The sequence below is a fragment of the Lissotriton helveticus genome, chromosome 7, assembly GCF_964261635.1.
Source record: "Lissotriton helveticus chromosome 7, aLisHel1.1, whole genome shotgun sequence".
NCBI lineage: Eukaryota > Metazoa > Chordata > Amphibia > Caudata > Salamandridae > Lissotriton > Lissotriton helveticus.
Window position 1 is genome coordinate 497744510 of NC_136068.1, and position 21824 is coordinate 497766333.

Genomic DNA, 21824 nt, shown 5'->3' on the forward strand with positions numbered 1-21824 from the left:
AGGGGGTGAGGTAATAGTCGGCAGCCCATCTTGTACCCGGTCTGTTGCTCCATCACCCTGCCCCAGGAGCTTCCTGTTGGGAAGAGGCTGCTAGCTGGACACCCCCCCCCCCACCTCCGCTCTTCCAGGATGGTCTCTTAGCTCCCACATGGCAGATTCCAAGAGTGCCTAGGTGTGCCCCCCTCTCGCACGAGTCGTAATGGCTAGGCACGTGTCAGGGGGCGCAGTGCCATGGGATGCCACTGCCCTCATCCTACTGTCTGGCTCACTTGGGTAAGGCCCAGCGGCTCTTCCCAGTGTAGTCAGTGTAGGTGCTTCCTGCCTTACTGCCTGGCTGCGGGCTTCCAGGGTCCCCGTCGTGGCCTCACCCTCTTGCCCAGACTCTGCCAGTCGCTCACGAGTACAGTCTCCACTTGCGGCGTTAGGTGTGTCTGTGCAGCATGCTTGGAGATTACACAGTAATATCCGGTGTAATGGTAACGCTGCGTGGCTGCCGCTGAAGGGGGTGCTGCAGGGAAGATTGGGGCGTACACTGTGCCTCAGCCCTGAAGCAGCAGAGTGCCGCAGGGCCGAGTTTGGGTGCATCGACAAAGCTGTGAACGGCATGGCGCTGTGGAGCCGGCCTGAGGGGCCTTGACAGAGCAGGGTGCGGTGCAAGAAGGAAACTGCGGGTCAAGGGTTAATTCTGTGTAATTGGAGCGGTGGAGAACTAGGGTGCTGCTTACCAAGTTTCATTATAGTTTGGGGTTGAGGTGCATTGACTGAGCTCTGCTGTTTTATGCGGTTTGATATAGGCCAGAGTTTGGGTGCAGTCACACCGGTGCTGCATCACAAGAAGGTGTGCACTTCCCATTTATTCTCATTACGGGCTCTATGCAGAACTATCGGGAAGATGAGTAAGTGATGTCTGAGGCACGTTGTTGGTGGAGTTAATTGATTCCTAAGTCTGAGCCATTAACCAATGAGTCGCAACCCCTCAAACGTGCACGTGCTCTCACGGACTGCGGGTTTAGGGTCCAGGCACTAAGGTCTTTATGCAGAGCTCATGTTTGAGGCTGAAGGACCGTCTGCGAAAGAGTCTTTCGGACTGGTCTCCTGCCTTGCCCATTGACTCCATCTGTAGTGGCACATTATGGGTTTCTGGACGAGGGCGTTTGAAACTATCCTAGACTTAAGATAAGCACGTGTGTTATTTGTAGCTCTTGCAGGAGCTCACTGTGCTGTTCCGAGGTCTGCCACTAGATGGCAGAAGCACGCACAGCATGTGAAGCTGGAATAAAACAAGCAAAAGCGCGCCATGCTTCTCCTGTCTTTTTTTTAGGTCTCGCCTGTCGATGCGCATGCGCATCGAGCAAGCGAGACTATAGGGGCTCATCGACTCTTTATCTAACTTGCAAGGAATCGTGGCGATTCCTTGCAGTGCCCGTGACTTTTAAGCTCAATGCGCATGTGCATTGAGCTTAAAAGCGCGTGCACAGCCGCCCGCATTCCTCCGACACCTTTGAAGTGAAGCTTAGCTTCACTTCAAAGGCCCGGCTTCTTCACACCCACATGCCGCTCTGCCCCGCTCCGCCCCCTCCCCTGAGTCATCCTGCCTGCCCCTTCCCGCCGTGTCGCATTTCTCCTCCCCCCTCCCCTCTCTTCCCTCCGTCTTGTTTATTTTACCCGCTCTGGCCCCTCGCATTTCTCCTCCCCCCTCCCCTCTCTTCCCTCCGTCTTGTTTATTTTACCCGCTCTGGCTCTGGCATGGATGCAGCCTCTGCACCTAGGTTGGACACCGCTGGTTGAAGAGCACTCGGCATGCACAGGTTGAGTCTGCAGGTAGAGGACTGCAGACAGGGCCAGGGTTGTTCAGCTACAGAAGGGACAGGGATTGTCAGCTGTGTGGAAGACAGGCCTGCAGGGCGTCACTGCAAGCTCGGTGACCCACATCACAGCTTGTTAAACCTTTACATGCTCCGAGCACTTGGCCTCTGACACTACATGTTTTACGGTTAAGCAGTCACACGGAGAAGGCCTGGGGACCTGCGGCGCCGGCGCGCACACACGCCACTCTGAAGAGATTCGTGTTTTTCCCCCTTCGTGGCAGCGCAGCTATACAATACTGCGACAAAAGCTGACAGCAGAAACCAGGCGTCCCGCGCTCTGGTGTGCCGTGCACTGCAGGGCTGCGCGGGGAGCTGTGGAACCGAAGCCGCCTTCTTTAATGCGCCAAAAACGACTACCAGTGTGACGCTGCCACAAAACATCATGTGATTGGTTGCTTTTCGGCTTTAACTTCACCCGCCTATGGGCCACCACACGGTGTCTTTGTTCGCAGGGCATCCAGCCGTTTTCTATACATGTAAGGAGGGGGGAAGACCGCAGCTACTGCATTACGAATAATTAATGGTCACTTCGCCTTACACGAAGTCGCCACTCATTTAAAGGTCAGGCCTGAATCTCGGAAACGGGCGTAACAAACAACTCCCATATACTGAACAGCTTTTTGACACTGACCAACTTGATATCTAGGGTCAAACGACCTTACTCTGTGGTAAACAAAGGTGGGCACATCCCTAATCAGAATTGGTGCCAAGTGTGAGGGGAATGTCTGAGGGGAATCTCTGATGCTCACCACACACGCACACAACCACACACGTTATCCTATCAGATTATGTCTGATATTATTAGCAATCCTCTGAGCGAATGCAGCAATTACTGAGAATCACGGCTATAACGACAAGTGACCAACCAGGTTTAAGCCCCTTTGCTATGAAGAAATGTCGGGAAAGCGCTGTTCATGGGTGGTGTAGGCGTGGGTTGTCTGTGCGCTACTCACTTGAGCAGTGCTCCTTGCCCGGTTCATATAAACCATCAAAGGTGGCACACAGTGCCTGGCACCCCACTTACTGCAGACTACTTACTCTTGCACATAATCTTAAATTTAACATATTTATCTGGCTAATTGGGAACAGCTTCAGTGTTCGATTACGTCCTCAACTAGCCTTCTTTGAGCGAGACTAGCCCATTACGTGGTGAGCAGAACCCAGCGAGACACACGCGGACAGTGCCAGTAACTCCATTTGTCAGCCAGAAGTTGGGATCCCTGTAGTAAAGGAAGATGGGACACAGACAGCACTGCCCACACTTGGAGCCATGTGGTTTCAGGTGCCCTGAAGTCAACAGAGGAAATTAAACCCTGGTGTCATCACTGTCTGATGGAATGTTTGCTTGTTGGGGGTCTTAATGAAACATTTAGGGTCCCTGTAGCAAAATGAACCATTAGTTTGCCTGGATTTCAATGCAGAATTGTGTGGGACCACATCAGAGGCCTACCCTTCCCGCCGTGTCGCATTTCTCCTCCCCCCTCCCCTCTCTTCCCTCCGTCTTGTTTATTTTACCCGCTCTGGCCCCTCGCATTTCTCCTCCCCCCTCCCCTCTCTTCCCTCCGTCTTGTTTATTTTACCCGCTCCGCCCCCTCCCGCCGTGTCGCATTTCTCCTCCCCCCTCCCCTCTCTTCCCTCCGTCTTGTTGCCTATGGGCGGCTGTGCTGGCAAGCAGCGCTGCTTCCTCTCCTCTTTCTGTTGAAACAAACAGCAGGGAGGGGAGGCGTTTCCAGGGCCAGCTCACTCTCGCTCTCTTCGTCTTGTTAGGGTTTTCACCACCAGAATCAAGGAGTGACAAACCAGCCAGTATGTACATTTTCAATTCAGAACGCCACCTTTTTTATGCACACTGATTTACACAATATTTCTGCGCAGTGTCCCGTTATTATTTCAAGGCGCTACATTTGCTCGTGACAAACATCTCGCAAACCATTTCAGCGAGCAAAGACGCGCCTCGCGCTGCCTGCGTCTATGTGACAGCGCGAGACGCTTCTTAAAATAGAGCAGCGGTCGCTGAGCTCCGGTTCAAGCCCTCGTAAACTTTATTTTTTCAATGCAATACGTCTGTTCCAAAACAAGCAGGCCCTCGGCCCGCCGCTGCCGCTGCACACAGGCTCCGTTGTGCCGCCGCGGTGAATCACTCCTCCTGCAGGCGGCTGATCTCCTGGGGCTGGCGGGAGGCCAGGGCGGCTGCAGCTGGGCCTTGCTGTCTGTTCTCCAGGCCTGGGGGGCAGGAAGGCTTGGCGCTCACCAGCGCGCCCTGTTATGAATGCTGCCTGTACCCAATGTGCCCTCGTTCCTCGCCTGTGCCCGGACCCCGTCTTTTGCCTCTGGCTGTGGAGCGCTTCTCTCTGTTTCCACCTCGTTTCCCCGAGCGGGGGCCGCACCTGGTACCCCCTCCAGCCTCACACCCTTTACGCTTCCTGTCTAATGAACTGTGTTTCCATCACTGCTCTCTCTCCCTGCCAATGTCGCCTTTCTCTCCCATTGCCCTCTGTCTATGACCCTTCACCAGTCGCTGTCTCTTCTTCTCTGCCCGTCACCTCTGCAAGGGGGTCTCCTTTCTTCATGCCCTCCCGTCCTTTGTTGACATTGTCACTCTCAGCTCTCCTCACGCGCCCTCTCTCCTGAAGTGTCAGTAATCGCGGCCGCCGTTTCTCCCTCCCCTCACCTCTCTCCCTACTTCCCTCGATCTGTCTGTAACAGAGTCACTGCTCCTCCCACTCTCTCTCTCTGTCTGCCTGACGCCCTCTCGCCTATCCTCCTATCCTGCCATCTCTCTCACATCCTGACATCTCTCTCACATCCTGACATTTCTCTCACACTCTCTCCCATCCGGCCATCTCTCTCTCCCATCCTGCCATCTCTCTCCCTTCCTGACATCTCTCTCTCCCATCCTGCCATCTCTCTCTCATCCTGCCATTTCTCTCACACTCTCTCCCATCCTGGCTGCTCTCTCCCATCGGGCCACCACCCTCACCCTCACTCACTCACCCTCAACCCCTCACCCTCACCCCCTCAACCCCTCACCCTCAACCCCTCACCCTCACCCCCTCACCCTCACCCCCTCACCCTCAACCCCTCACCCTCAACCCCTCACCCTCACTCACCCTCAACCCCTCACCCTCACTCACTCACCCTCAACCCCTCACCCTCACTCACTCACCCTCAACCCCTCACCCCCTCACCCTCAACCCCTCACCCCCTCACCCTCAACCCCTCACCCTCAACCCCTCACCCTCAACCCCTCACCCTCAACCCCTCACTCACCCTCACTCACCCTCACTCTCACTCACTCTCACTCACCCTCACTCACCCTCACTCACCCTCACTCACCCTCACTCACCCTCAACCCCTCACTCACCCTCACTCATCCTCACTCACCCTCAACCCCTCACCCTCACCCTCACCCACCCTCAACCCCTCACCCTAACTCACACTCACCCTCACTCACCCTCACCCTCACTCTCACTCACCCTCAACCCCTCACTCACCCTCAACCCCTCACTCACCCTCAACCCCTCACTCACCCTCAACCCCTCACTCACCCTCAACCCCTCACTCACCCTCACTCACCCTCACTCACCCTCACCCACCCTCACCCTCACTCACCCTCAACCCCTCACCCTCACACAGTGCAATAGGTCTCGGAGCATTTGAGTTAGAGCTTTTAGAATTGTTTATGGCTTTTTTTATTTGTAATTCTTTAGCATTGGCTACAGGAAACAAAAATGCTAAAGATTTACAAAAAAAACCCATAAACAATTCTAAAAGCACTAACTCTAATGCTGCGAGACCTATTGCATTTCCAATGCTTGTTCTACAGGGGAACTGTTACCCCCTTCAGTGTCTACTATTATCATTTCGCCTTCTTTGTACACATGCACTGCGCCTTAGTACTTACTCGGGGTCTTGAGGGGCGGGGAACACTTCATGTCAATAAATAGTTACTTTATTTTTATTTTGAAAGTTTTATATAGCGCTGGCTAGACCCAGGAGGTATCAGAGCGCTTTACACGAGAAGATAATATGAGGCGAACATGGTATAAAGGAAGATAAAAAGATAGTGAAACTACATGTAAAGTATACAAATCAAGAATAGATAAATGTGCAAAAAGCTATACAACAGCCAGTAATTAGGAAGATGATGTTCGGAAAAAGGACAAATAGTTACAAAACAAAACCTAATGATTTGGAGATACAGGTGCAGGTCACAGGTTATGACCTTCAATATTAAATTGGCCAAACATGCCATACAAATAGATAAAAGAATAGTGAAAGCAAACTGCGAGATATACAAAACAAATAGATTAAATGGGGCAAGAGCTGTACTCATTAAGTAGTTTGTAGGCGGATGTACAGGAAAAGGATAAATATTACTGACAATAAGTAAAATGGTGAATTGGAGATTAAGTGCAGGTCCCAGGTTATGATCCCCAGTAATAATTGAGGAGGTGAATTTGTAGGTCGTTTTTGAAGCTGAAATAGGAGGGGTTACAGCGCAGGTTTTTTGGGAGGGCATTCCAGATGATAGCTCGATCCCTACGACTATGTGTTTTACCTGTATTATTGATTTATTTGACTATTTATGCACACAGTTATTAGTAATATTTGCATTATTGTTGTACCTGTTCTACTTTACTCCCTAATGACTTGCTCCTCACTCTCTTGTTGGTATTCCCTGCTTTGTAAAGCGCTCTGATATCTGCAAGGATCCTGTTCGCGCCATATAAAACTTTCAAAATAAATAAGGGGCATTACCAGAGAAGGAGCGTGATTGTGTGGATTTCTTTTTATGCAGTGGTGGGATTAGAATTTGAATTTGAATTTAAAAGCATTTATTCAGCGCACTTCTACCTAGCGGTTTCATGGCGCTATTGCGATAACAGAGGATGGCGTTGAAGCTTCTCAGAGGTCGTGTGGTGCCTGCAATGAGGAGTTTCTTGGAGAGGTACTCTGGAGTGTTTTGGTGGAGGACTTTATGAGTGATGCAAGTTTTGTAGGCTGATCTACCTTCAATAAGGAGCCATTTAAGAGATTTGAGAGCTGGGGAGAAATGATCGAAGCATTTGCAGTCTGTGATGAGCCTGGTTGCAAGGTTGAGCACCGCTTTGATTGGAGCAAGGTGGACCTTTGGGATTCCGTTGAGGATGGCGTTACCATAGTCTATACGTGAAAGGACAAGTGATTGAACTACAAGTTTAAAGTCATCGGTAGGTATAAAAGGTTTGATTTTCTTGAGGTGACGGAGAGTGCAGAGGGCTCCTTTAGCAGAATTTTTGATTTGGACGTTAAGGGTTAGGGTGTCATCGATAGAAATACCAAGAGATTTGACGGAGTTGGACAGGGTGAGTGAACATCAGCATAGAGTACCTGGTGACCGTCCAATTGAAGAAAATCAGAGGACACATCTCAAGATGGATAGAAAAAGTTGTGCGGCAGTGCCCCTAAACGGGAACCTGTCCTCTGCCTCAATTAGTGAGCACCAAGATCCCCACTCAGCCTCTGGTGCACACGTGTGGAGCTCCGTCACAAACATATATGTACAGACACTCCGGCTATGCAGTCATTCTTTGGTGCATATGTGACCTTGGTGGTGCCCCTTATAGTGTTAACATTGTGCTTGCTAGAAATTGATGAGCGCACTGCGAGTTGTTACACCCTTCTTTCCAGTGAACTATGTAATCTAAAGGTTCTGTCCCCTCTCTTTGTATGCCATGAAATTCTAAACACTTCCAGTAAAGAATGGTAAACTGTACCAGTCTAGGCTACTCTTATCCCTTTCAATGTAAACTGTTACTCTTTCCCCTTTAATAACATACTGTGTTACTCCTCCCTCTTGTAATGCCCACTTATTCTTTCTGGCCCTCCAGTGCATTTTGTTACTCTCTGCTTACCAAAGCACACTAAGCTACTCTTTCATGGCATCCTGTCATACTCTCCTATACACTATAGGATTTTAATCTCTTATGATTGTTTGTACATTGTACTTTATTCCCTTTCCACTGATCGCTGCTCTGGTCTGACTCCTGATAGTGCTTAATGCATACATATCTCACCTTCCAATACACACTATCCTTCTCCCCCATGCAGTGGTAACTGCCCTATTTTCTCCTGTTCGGTGCTCATTGTGCAACTGTCCCCTTCCACTCACCAATCTGTTAATCTGTTACACAGCAGATTGGTGTCCCCTTCCCAGCATGCACAGGTGTCCCTTGCTCACCTCCACATTCAGAATGGTATGTACCTCCATACTGTATGATGTGAGAAAATAAACTGTTGTGGCAGTGAAATATTTATTTAAGCTGGATCCTAACGTGCCGTCCCCCTCTTTTCCTCCTTACCTGGACCTTTAGCCGCTTTCAATTTCGCTGCGTAAAACAAAAGTGAATAAAAAGTCAGATGCTCATGGAAAAAAGCTGAAAGACAATCTGAGCAATAGTAGAGCTGTGAATCTGACTCACCTAGCTCTGCCTTAGCATCAACTGAAAGCAAACAGAAAAGGGTTAGTGAAGTCCACATAAGAACTAGATGATGAACTTAAACATTTAAACGCAGTAAGACGTACCTAGTTGACGCTTCAACTCCTCTGTGGAAATAAAGAAGAAAAGTGTCACCTGTGCTGGTCAGCTGTAAAGACCCTCAATATTACTTCACAGATCTGATCGCTTCAGAGGAATCTATTCGCAGCCTCTGTCACGCCACCAGAGAGCTTTCCTCTCTGCGGATTCAGAAAGACAACTATGGAGCCAATTACAAGTGATGGGGTGATATGACATGCCAGTGCCACACTCAGAATTACCAATACCAGCCAGTATTACTGCTCATTTACTAGGCCATTATGAGTTTTCACACATGAATGGGGAATATTATGGGGTAAGCAGCGTTTCCTCACATGGATGTGGTGAGACAGAAATACTAGGACAATTAGCCTGTTTCAAACCCCCCCAAAAAATGGGATTCCCAGCTCACTTGGAATCGTGTCCTATATAGAGAGACCAATTTCTGTTCATGGACTATTTTTTTAAATCCTGGCTATATATGCTAAAAACCCTGAAAATGGTGGGCAGAAGAGAGCAACATTTCACATTACCTGTGTCATTTCACAAACTGCGACTTTGGGAAAGAAAACAGTGTTCATCTTAACCCTTACTACGTCTTTATAGTTAAGAGGCCAGTGTGTGTGAGAACCGTAACTCCAGCTTTAGCCTACGTGTACCAAAATGCCATTACTTCGCTATATTTTTACTGAGATATTTAGAAAGTGAACAATCGCAAACTATAAAGGCAAATGTACTGGTCAAGGATAGCTATCAACAAACTCACCCCTGATGATCGCCAAAGCAAATGAGACAGAAAGAGGATGGAGAAATACAAAATAAATGAGTTGGGGGAAGACAAACAGATAAGATGAGAAAAGAAGAGCAAAATATCGAGTTGGGTTCCGAGAGTGAGGGCAGAAAGAAGCGAGCTGAAGAGAGCACACATCGGGAGAAATGGAGGGACGGAGATGGAAACTGAAATAGAAACACAAGATGCACAGGCATAGATAAACCAATTACATACCTCTGTTGATACTTTACATAAGCACAGACCTAAACCACAAACCTAAAGTCTTAAAGATAAGGCCAATTGTACATGGCAGTCAGACGGCACATTTGCACCTAATCGAAGCGCTTCTGATATAGTTCAGAAGAGCGACATTACTGTAGAGCCAAGTTGTAAAAATATTTAGGCCAACGAATATGAACCTTGTCAAATCAAACCTCTCGTGGGCTATACAATTGGGTGTAAGGCCACAGACACGTTGAAGTGATCGGATTGTGCGTGCTCCCACTGTTGGCATCTCTAAGGCTTCAAATGCCCAGTTTTAAGACTAAGGGTATTATGTATCAAGCAAATTCGCATTCGCAAAGGCCGAAATTCGCATAATTTTGGCCTTTGCGAATGCGAATTTGCTACATGGTATGTATTAAGCAAAATCTGGTGCAAAATAAGGAATCGCAAAATTTGCGATTCCTTATTTTGCAATTGCATTTAAGGAATCACAAATGGGTATCTTGATACATATGGCCCTAAGTTGAGTAAAGTTTGCCCTTTCCTCAGACCAATAGTTGGAAGGTGGGTAATAGTAACCCTCTTAAACTACATGTGTCCTAGAATTCAAGTGTTTTTGGGGAACCCATGACTATCAAATGAGTGAGAAGCTAACCCTTAAATCTGGGCTCTTCATAAATGAAGTGAAGGATTCAAGCAGTCATTGCCCATCTTTAACGTATTTCTCAACTGGCAGTGAAAGTTTAAGACACTGCACCATGCCCAAATCACGCAGAAGCCAAATTAGATTGGAGATCATGTTAAGTCTGCCCAGGCATTTCAATGCAGGCGAAGATCCCCCCCCCCCCCACTTCCTAACCCTATTATCTTAAAAGTTAAATCCAGCAAAGAGATGGGTATAATTTACCCCGATTTTCTCACCTTTTAGGTCGAGCCTATACGGTATGTGCTGTTTCTCCTTTAAAATATGAAAATGATCCCAATATTTTGTCTAATGGGTTTCATAGAAAAGCATCAAGGGCCTGAATATCCTTTCGAAAAGTGTGGCTAAGACGGTTTAGGAGTGCCACAAGCTTGGGTTTCCTAAAACTAACCTCTGCAGTCTGATTTGAGCAGTGCCCAACTTAAGCTCCTAAACGAGGCTCTAATTATGAAAGTCAACCCTCCACCCAGAATTTTTCATGAGCCAGTGAAGTACTTTAGCCTTCAAACTTACCTTCTGTTCGAACTTCCTGCAGAGAAGAAGCCCACTCCTCGATACCACGGCATATGGAGGGCATGCAGGGGTAGGTTCAGTGTTTTAAACCGATTCTGCCAATATTTTGGCATATTTAACATAGCCTCCTTTTCCGGGGGAGATTTTTGTTCACCGCTCAAGGCTCAATTGATTCCAGCTGGGGGCTATTCAAGGAGTGACCCTGGTATTTGAGGCTGCGCCCTCCTAGATTTCTCACTTTCCCCACCAGCACTAATGGGCAAGGCCTGTGACCAATCCAGGGATCGCTGGTGAACTAGGTCTATTCATTCCTCCAAATGTGGTTCTCTAATCACTTCCATAATGGGGGCGAGTTGGTGGTGGATGGAGCTATTTGAAGCCTCGTTCTCAGAGGAAATCGGGCCAAAAGGGATGGGTCCGCCTAGTACTGAACATGCAACTCTACTTTTAAGTGATGCACTCCCTCCCCCCCCCCCCCCCCCCCCCCAATTGCTGCCACGTTCAGCAGGTCCCTTTCCCTTTATTTTACTCTACCACTGCCAGCTGAATTTCTGCCAGCTGGCATTCTAAGTAATCCAAAACTGGTGGAGTTTTGTTTGCCATGTTTTGTAGGCAATTAGTAAATATTTTTGTTCTCTACTAAAGAGAACAAATTGTGCTCTGCCTGTTCTCTGCCCTCAACGCACACCAGACCCGGTGACCTCACCACTAGCCCAGGCCCCTTAAGGCCTTGCTGGGTGCACCTCAAATCATTCTCCTCCATCTTGTGAGTTGCAGCCTCCCTGTGCCACAGATTGCAGTGAGCAGAGTCCAGGAAGTGGTAAGGAGGCAGACTAGTGCTGTCTCTTCCCCAAAACAAAAGTTTTAAAAAAAAAACGATTTTCCCTTTCTGTGATTTCTGTCTTTGCCTGTGGTTGTTACGGTTTAAAATTGTAGTTTTAACCTGCCTGTGATTGGATATTTTATCACCTGTACACTTGTATCACCAGCAACAGGGATATTCTACATCAGCGGGTGCTTCTGTGAGCTGTTTAAACTGTGTTTACAAGGGACTGTGCACTTCGTTTTTTGGCCAGTAGAGGGAGTAAAGTTTTATTCAAACAGTATTGTTAGATTTCAAGTTAGTGAGGCCTTTACCTGCAGAAGTCCAAAGTGTGGATTGAGCCTGTCTGTCTCCTAGGAGATTCTGAACAGGAAAAGCAGCTTCCAACACCCTTGCCAGCAAACCTTGTCTGAGGTCGCTGGGACCTTATATGGTCTGTTTGGTACATGTGTACACTGATTGGTGGTTGTATCTGTTTCTATTGGATTAGGGTTAGTATCCTCATTGGTTGGGTATTTGAGTGTTCTGATTGGTTTCTGGGTCTGTGATTCAATCAATGTAGGGTTGGGGCTAGGGTTAAGATTTCTATTGGAAGTAGGGACTAGGGTTTCCTATGTTATTGGTTGTTGGGACTAGGGCTAGGGTTAGACTCTTAATTGGAAGTAGCGATTAGGGCTTCTGGTGTGATTGGTTGTGGGACTTAGAGCAGGGTTAGGCTTTCTATTGGCAGTAGGGACAAGAGTTTCCTGTGCCATTAGTTGCTTGGACTTGGGGTGGGACTACTGGTTGGGCCAGGGCCTCTATTGTACGTACAGATTAGGGTTTTTTAACTGATTGAGTGCTTGGACTAGGGCTGGGGCACAGGGAGGCTGCAACTTACAAGATGGAGGAGAATGATTGGGGTGCATCCAGAAAGGCCTTAAGGGGCCGGGGCTAGTGGTGAGGTTATCCAGTCACTGGGTCTTGTGTGCGTTGAGGGAAGATTGGCTGCAAAGGTCCTGGTCTCCTATTGGGTCTAGATTTTTAGGGCTTGTGTTGTGATTGGATAGTGTTAGGGCTAGGGTTCCCATTGGCTGATGGGTCACTTGACTACTAGGGCTATAGAAGGCCAGGGTTAGGGCGTCTCAGTCCGGGCAGAGAGGACCAGGGCAGTTGCCTGTTTGAGTCTGTTAAGGGCGGAGAGGACAAGGGCAGTTGCCTGTTCGAGCCTGTTCGAGACTGACCAGGGCCAGGAATGCTGCCCAATATGCATACCTCCATTATGCATCTATATACTTTCAATGTACTTATGGATCTATATATTTATCACTTTCTTCTAATTTAGCATTTCCAATGCACTTCCCTATTTCTCAGCCTATACTTCGCTCAATATATCCTCTACATCCACTCTCATTTAACCCCAAACCCCATACCACTACTATGATCCCCAAAATAGCCCTTTCTAGACTCTCTCCTACTCTACCCCTCCCTGCATCATATTACACCTTTTACTATACCGATCCCCCAAAACAAACCTTTCTAAAATCTTCCCTCTTTTCTACCCCTCCCCAACCCTGATCAAACCAAATAACTGACTAACATATCCACCACTAAAATTACTTTCATTTTTCACCATACTAATTCAACACTAATCCTGATGGGATCCAGAGTAGCGTACTACTTGCGCTTCAAAACCCTATCAGGGGTAGCAAGCGCTATATAAATACAAATCTCTTTCCCTTCACTATTCCGCCACCTACCCTTCTCTACCCAAATAACTGAATAACATATCCACTACTCAAATGACTTCATATTTTACTATACTAATTTTCAACGCTAATCCTTTATGAGTTCTGGAGTGCCGTGCTACTCGCCAGAAAAGCGCTTTAACATCCATCAGGGGTTACAAGTGCTATATGAATGCAAACCTTTCTTCCCCTTTTATCCCTCCGCTATCCTTCTCACTCCAAATAACTGACTGATATCCACCACTGAAATTACTTTGATATTGCACCATGTTAATTCACCACTAATCCTTTATGGGCTTCCTGAATAGCATGTTTCAAAACCCCATCAGGGGTAACACGCGCTATATAAATAACAAACCTTTTTTTTCCTCCTCTATCCTGCTATCATTCCAAATCCAAATAACTGACTAACCTATCCACCACTTAAAATGAACTTGCATGTTTCACTATACTAATTCAACACTAATCCTCTATGGGTCCCGGAGTAGCTTGCTTCCCGCTGAAAAAGCGCTTCGACGCCGCGTCAGGGGTAATAAGCGCTATATAAATTAAATTACAATACAATACAATACAGACTCTTCACACTCATCAGGTGCCATACTCGAACTGGAAATGTTTTCCGGCAATGCTCACAACCACCACTAGATGTGCTACATGCTGGCTCTGTACTGCCCTGAATGTGACATGTGAATGTTTAAGCATCACCACTACAGGCTAACATCAGTTCCTTGCTTATCTCTTTCTGCGCCCTGGAATGGGGGAGGAGTTGTTGCCAGTGTACAAATTCCTAGCTTTCACCTTTATAAATGTTTAAGAGGCCACTCTCCACAACTGTGAGATGAGAGGGTGGTGAGAAATTTGCAGTTAGAGTATCCACCAGAAATATCGTTACTACAGATAAATATCTTGTTCTTATGATGGATACTTCTAACCGCATATCAGGGGTGCAACTACACCCGAACTTTGGGGGGCTAACACTCCCAGCCAGGGCTGCCCCTAGCACTGGTACCACACAGTGCAACAGTCTTTTTGGCACCTCTGCCCCCTTTCCTCTTTCTCCATGAATTCCCTCACTACCACTCACCAACAATGCAACTCATCTCTCTATTGCACCTTTCTGACGAACATTTAATTTTTTGATAGCGCTACTCATAGTTTACTCACACTCAGTTCAGTGATCTGAATGGTACATGTTCTTTGTAGCAGGCACATTAACCCTATGAGCTGTGTGGATGCCAGGAGTGCACATGTGAGTGCACGGTGATCGATGCAACAGTGTGAGAGTAGGGTAACAGGAGTGACAGCAGGGCGAGTGAGGTGACCATATGAATTTGGATGTAGATGTAAGTGCAGAGTGGGACGAATGAATGCATGGTTAGTGATGGGCTTGTTTGAGTGAGATTGCAGATTGAGCAGTGAGGGAGACGGATGAGTGAAGTGTCACATGAGTGCAGGGTGAGTAGTGTGATTGTGTGACTGCAGGGTGAGGTACAGGGTGAACAGCGCAAGTGCATTGTGAGTGGAGAGTGATCACTGTGATTGAAGGGTGAGCGGGTGAATGGTGTGAGTGCATGGTGATCAGTGTGAGTACATTGTGATCGCTGTGAGTGCTGGGTGAACGTGAAAGTGAAGGGCGAGAAGGAGGAGCGAGTTGTCTGAATGCAGGTTGCATTCCCAGACACTCTAAGTAACTCAGCATGTTATTGACAGGGGTGTAGGGTTTCAGCTATAAGTTAAACTATGGCTATTATGGCATTATTCGGGGATCGAGGGTGGAGGAAATAAATAATGTGCTGATCTTGCAACAAGCTTCCAGTCTTATGATTAGGGTTGCCAGCTCATTATTTTCAAGTCCCAGACGGTAAAAAAATAAGCAGTCACCTTAAGACGTATTTTCAGCACTTTTCTGTGCATACTTAGAATCGCCAATATAAATAGAAAGCACTTTTAACTGTGTTCTAGGGCTGCCTGAATGATCCATGACTGATAATTAAAGGGAACAAAGACAGAAAAGTCAAATTACAAAGGAATACATATCTTTTTTTATTTATAACCCTAATTAGTATCAAGACAGGTCTTTACAGGCTCTTTAAACAACACATGGCTGGCATTTTTCTTTTGGCAACCCTACTTTATATTCCTTTTCATGAAGCTCATTCTCACACTATGGCATTAAATGTAAAGTACAACTGTAAGGAATAGGCAGAGTGGGGGCTCAGGGGGTACTGGAGCCAGAACAAAAAACACAAAGCCTCGATAACCTATTTACAAAGGTATGTAAATATGCAAATGGTCTTTAAAGACCTGTGAAAAACGTGGGCGTGCCGGAGATAAGACTCCAGACACTGCCCAGCAGAGTCCACAGCAGCTCGAGCTGCAGCAGCCCGGGCTGAGACACATGACGGGGAGTGCGGTCTAAAGCTATTTTAGCCCTATGAGCATTGCACGCCTGTCACAGATTCCTCAACTTTTAACAGATACCAAAGGAGTACCACCCCAAGGTCCAGGGCCTGTGAAGTGGGCTCAGACCAAAATTTCTTGTAGGACTGGGTTGGTGAAATGCCATTCCTGACAGACCAGGCCATCAAGCAGTCGTGCTTCTTAAACATGAGCACAGACGCTCATGTTCCAGCATGGCAGATTTCAAGCACAAGTGTTCCTCCTGCCAAAGCAGTGGTACTGGTCTTAGCCTAGTGGAATAAGCTCTCTGAGCTTCTGGGGGCTGCTTCTAGGACAGTGGAAGCAGATCTTAATGCAAAGGACTATCCACCTCTTCTGCGCAGCTCCTCTTCTGCGTAGCCTTCTCTTACTTCGCACCGGACAACCACATAAAAAGTTGAGCGTATTCCTTGGCATGATCGATGTAAAACCTAACGACCTCTTGTGGTCCAAACAATGAGGTCTCTCCTCTTCTTTCAAGGGGTGAGAAGGGGTGAAGAATGGAGGCAGAGTGAAGGATTGTCCAATTTGAAATGGATTCATAACATTTGGCATGAAAGCCAGCAGAGTACTCAACTCTAACTTGTCTGAAAAAAGGTGGCACACACAGAGTGCTCACAGTACACTCATGCGGCGAGCTGACAAGATAACAATGAGGAAATGTTCTTTAAAGTCAAGTGATGCAGCGAGCAGCCATTCATTTGGTCAAAGAGCATACACATGAGAAACATCAAGGCCATGTTAGGTCCCACTGTGCTATCACAAAAAAGTTTAATAGGAAACGTGTCAAACCTTTAATAAATTGAATCACGACAGGTTATTTAATCAAGGATGGCTAGTCTGGCAAACGTAAAAAGGTCAAAAGGGCAGACAACCAACCTTTAATAGTGCCCACTTCAAAGCCTTTCTGGGCCAAAGACAAGACAAACAAAAATAAACATCTAAGCTTTGTTTGAGAGGGGTTAGTCCTGCGGCCACCACACCAGGCCACAAATATGTCTGAGCGCCCAGAATAAATGGACTTCATGGAAGGGCATCTAGTGGCAAAATGACATCCACCACTTCACACAGCAGATCAAGCGTAGTCATCTGCCGCCACTTAATATTCATGCATTGAAGTGTAGATTGTAGAGATCCGAGTGAAGGACCTGCTACTGGGACAAAAGTCCTCCCGAAGAGGACAGATGTTCATGCCCGAAACGCCAGGTACCACACTCTCCTGGCCCAACCTGGAGCCACTAGGATGTCTTGAGCTTGTTCATCCCTGATCTTTTTCAAAACTTGGGACAGGTGAGGCAGAGGCGAGAAGGTGTACAGGAGTCCTGTGTTCCATTCTAGCGAGAATGCAACTCCTAGCAAGTGTTCTTGCAGAATTCCTACATGTCTAAACTTTTTTACATTGCACATTCTTGACAGCAGCAAAAAGATCCAGCCAGGGTTCTACCCACTGCCGGAAAATAGAGAGCACACCTTGGAGATGGAGACGCCATTTGTGATCTGTGGACATAGCCATGCTGAAAGGTCTGTATGATCTTTCTTTTTGACCTCAACGATTGTTACCATGAGAGGAAATGCAGAATCCTGCCACCCACTGGATGGGTGTGTGCCGCTAAGGGTAAACTAAATTGGCTTAGTGGCTGTTGCTGCAAGGGAGGAGGACTGGTGTCTCCGTTTGCCTTCGCTTTGTCTTCCAGACGGTAAAGAGTCATAATATCGAGTCTTTTATTTCGACTGGACAGAATATCGAGTAAAAAATATAGAATGGACATAATATCGACTAGACATAATATAGACAACAAAAATATCGACTAGAGAAAATTAATATCGAATAGAATGGACATAATATCGAATCAAAAATATAGAATGGACATAATATCGACTAGACATAATATAGCCAACAAAAATATCGAATTTAAGGTAAGTTAATAATAATTTTTATTTTTTGTGTAATATAAGTCTGTAGCGGGTTGTGGGTTTATAGGGGAATAGGGTGGGAAGTAATTTAATTATAATTAATTAAATATGTTAATGTATTTATTGATATTTATTTAGAATTAATTGTTAATTACTTATTAATTGGTAATTAATTAAAATATAATTGGTAATTAATTATAATTGATTAATTGATAAATATTTTAATTTTAGTAATTTATTTTCTGTAGCGGGTTGTGGGTTTATAGGGGAATAGGGTGGGAAGTAATTTAATTATAATTAATTAAATATGTTAATTTATTTATTGATATTTATTTAGAATTAATTGTTAATTAATTATTAATTGGTAATTAATTAAAATATAATTGGTAATTAATTATAATTGATAAATATTTTAATTTTAGTAATTTATTTTCTGTAGCGGGTTGTGGGTTTATAGGGGAATAGGGTGGGAAGTAATTTAATTATAATTAATTAAATATGTTAATTTATTTATTGATATTTATTTAGAATTAATTGTTAATTAATTATTAATTGGTAATTAATTAAAATATAATTGGTAATTAATTATAATTGATTAATTGATAAATATTTTAATTTAAGAAATGTATTTTCTGTAGCGGGTTGTGGGTTTATAGGGGAATAGGGTGGGAAGTAATTTAATTATAATTAATTAAATATGTCATTTAAATTATTGGTATTTATTTTGAATTAATTGTTAATTAATTTTTAATAGGTAATTAATTAAAATATAATTGGTAATTCAAATAAATTTATTAATTTTGAAATTGTAAAATAATTTATTGTTAATAGGTAATTAATTAGTATGAGTAGGCAATTTTTATAATTAAATAATTTTATTTTGTATTTATAAATAAATATTTAATATTTTTTATACACAAGTAAAATATTTTATTTATTTGTAATTGGTATTACTATTTATGTTATTTATATCTATTTGTGAAGTATTTACTTTCCCTATTATTGCACTCTCTGAAGTTGGAATAGTAATTTTAACCCCTACGCTATACAACACTTTCCCTACTGTTGCACCCACTGGAGTGGGTATGCAACGTTTACAACGCAACTTTTACTATGCACTACTATTACAACGAAACTTTTACAACGCAAAAACTTTTACAACGCATACATTTACAAAGCATGTTTTTACAACGCAGATACCTTTACAACGCATACCATTACAACGTAAGTATTGCTCAGTATATAATTATTTTTAAAATGTTATATGTTTGGGTTTTTGGGTAAAGGGGTATTTTTAGGGTTCAGGGTCAGTTTTCAGTTTTTGGGTAAAGGGGTATTTTTAGAGTTCATGGTCAGTTTTCAGTTTTTGGGTAAAGGGGTATTTTTAGGGTTCAGGGTCAGTTCTCAGTTTCTGGGGTAAAGGGGTATTTTTAGGGTTCAGGGTTAGTTTTCAGTTTTTGGGTAAAGGGGTATTTTTAGGGTTCAGGGTCAGTTTTCAGTTTTTGGGTAAAGTGGTATTTTTAGGGTTCTGGGTCAGTTTTCAGTTTTTGGGTAAAGGGGTATATTTTGGGTTCAGGGTCAGTTTTCAGTTTTTGGGTAAAGGGGTATTTTTAGGGTTCAGGGTCAGTTTTCAGTTTCTGGGGTAAAGGGGTATATTTAGGGTTCAGGGTCAGTTTTCAGTTTTTGGGTAAAGGGGTATTTTTAGGGTTCAGGGTCAGTTTTCAGTTTCTGGGGTAAAGGGGTATTTTTAGGGTTCAGGGTCAGTTTTCAGTATTTGGGTAAAGGGGTATTTGTAGGGTTCAGGGTCAGTTTTCAGTGTTTTGGGTAAAGGGGTATTTTTAGGGTTCAGGGTCAGTTTTCAGTTTTTGGGGTAAAGGGGTATATTTAGGGTTCATGGTCAGTTTTCAGTTTTTGGGTAAAGGGGTATTTTTAGGGTTCAGGGTCAGTTTTCAGTTTCTGGGGTAAAGGGGTATTTTTAGGGTTCAGGGTCAGTTTTCAGTTTTTGGGTAAAGGGGTATTTTTAGGGTTCAGGGTCAGTTTTCAGTTTTTGGGTAAAGGGGTATTTTTAGGGTTCAGGGTCAGTTTAGGGTTTTTGGGGTACAGGGGTACTTTGTAAAAATAAAGTAAAATTACATTTAAATTACATTAATTAAATACAATTAAATAAAATTAAATTATATTATAATATTTTAAATTAATTTATATTAAAAATAATATTATATACTTACCAATACTTATGTTGTAATGGTATGCGTTGTAAAGGTATATGCGTTGTAAAATCTTGCGTTGTAAATGTATGAGTTGTAAAAGTTTTTGTGTTGTAAAAGTTTTGATGTAATGGTAGGTGTTGTAAAAGTATGCGTTGTAACGTCATACATCCCTGGAGTGGGAATAGTAATTTTAACCCCTACGCTATCCAGCGCTTTCCCTACTGTTGCACCCACTGGAGTGGGAATAGTCAATTTTACCTCTACGCTATCCAACACTTTTGCTAATGTTGAACTCACTATAGTTGTTACAATAAATTTTAACCATTTTCTATGCTACGCTAAAAATGTTATATATGTTTATTTAATAATATGTATATATATATATATATATATATATATATATATATATATATATATATATATATATAAATATGTATTATTTTTTGTGATATAATATTAAAATTAAAATTTTAAAATAATTATTTCTTAGTTTATATTAAATATATATATTACTATATTAGTTTTAACTTCATTTTAAGACATTTAAAAAAATCGATATTTTGACAGTCTATATTTTTGTAAGTCGATATTTTGGTACTTACCTGTTTGTAGATAGGGAGTCGATATTTTGTCACTCGATATTTTTCACTCGATATTTGTGTATCTCGATATTTGTGACGTCGATATTATGTCAGTGATCCCTTCCAGACACACATCACTGGCCTCAAAAGGATTCTGGTGGCTGCTGTACCAGTTGGGGTGACCAAAACTGTCTATACGTCATCTCTCTTGAGTAGCATTTATATTCTCTGGACTGAAAAGGTAACTGCTTAGCAGGGGTTAACAGACCCAGGGAGTGCATCATGGCTCAAATGACCTTTAAACGCTCCGTGTTAGAATCAGCTGTGTTACCATAAAGACATGAGCCATCAAAGGGCATATCAATGAGCGGCTTGTAAATCTCCAGAAAAACCTGTGAAAAGCATCCATGTGGAGCAAAACATTTATGCCAGCCCCCCTCGCACTGCGGAATACAAAAAAGTGATGGATGGAATGCCTGAAGTATTCTCAACCACTGGCAATTACTCTGGGCAGCATTCTAGTCCATCATTTTCTTGCTCCACCATGCCTCCTCAAATTGGATCCAGCCATACACAAATCATCCTTGGAGCAGGACCGAGACTGATTTGCATAATGCAAGTCTGTCTACAATAGCACAGTGGACATATGGGGTGGTCTGGAATGTGGTCTGAGTGACTGTCAGTGTCTGAAGTTCATTAAAGCATTCCTTCAATGACCTTGTTGTTCTGCAGTAACTGCCCTTCCCAAGCAATCAGTAGTATTTAGGTCAGCACAAATCACACGTCCTATCAATCATGATTTGTTTGAGCCAGGGAGACCCTAAAGTCTTCCAGGGCGCCAGCAAGATCTCAGTAGCCATGTTTCAGAGGGCATGCGTAGAGCAACATAACAAGCGGACTGCATTGACCAATCTGAATTCCAGGCTAGCCAAAGAGAACATCTATTTTCCAAATGCCTCAATCGTCTTGTTTTCCCTATTCAGGGGAGTCACAAGGAATGAATGAATGAGAGTTCAATTTTGTGGTTGTTTCTGAAGCACCAGGGTCTCCACGATAGAGGAGACAGGAGGAGAACAAGAGTAGGCAGGAGAGAGCAGAGGGTTTATGAAAGAAAAAGGCTGCGAGACAAATAAATATAGCAGAAGAGTTCAAGTGGGAGAACAATGCTGTGCAAGGCGCTGATCTTGGCAAAGCTGAAAGACAGAAAAAGAGAGCTAGGAAGTGCATGCAAAAAAACAAAACAAAATGTATGTAGTAAAAAAAAAAACATCTTAGCCCAACAGAAATATTACGAATCAACAACCATGTGAGCTACATGTCAGCCTGTAAAGGCATAGTCTGATCACTACAGATCAATAATGATTTCTACATGTGAAAGGACCATTAACAATTAACAGAAAGGCAAATCCATATAAGAAAAAAATATCCCAAAACACGTTAGCACTGTCCACTGCCACTGGACAGAACTGCAATACCGAATCAGTGGGAA

General features: G+C 44.3%; 1 protein-coding gene across 4 annotated transcripts in view; it reads right to left on the reverse strand.

Moving 5' to 3' along the window:
* Positions 1-21824, reverse strand: part of LOC144768675 (butyrophilin subfamily 2 member A1-like) — a 440529-nt gene that overhangs the window by 21291 nt on the left and 397414 nt on the right. For all 4 annotated transcript variants that reach the window (XM_078652502.1, XM_078652499.1, XM_078652500.1 and 1 more), the window contains 3 exons: positions 8437-8457; positions 8333-8353; positions 8213-8239 (listed from right to left, as the gene is read on the reverse strand). In XM_078652502.1, coding sequence (XP_078508628.1) covers positions 8213-8239; positions 8333-8353; positions 8437-8457 — 69 coding nt within the window. The remainder of the gene's footprint in view (positions 1-8212; positions 8240-8332; positions 8354-8436; positions 8458-21824) is intronic.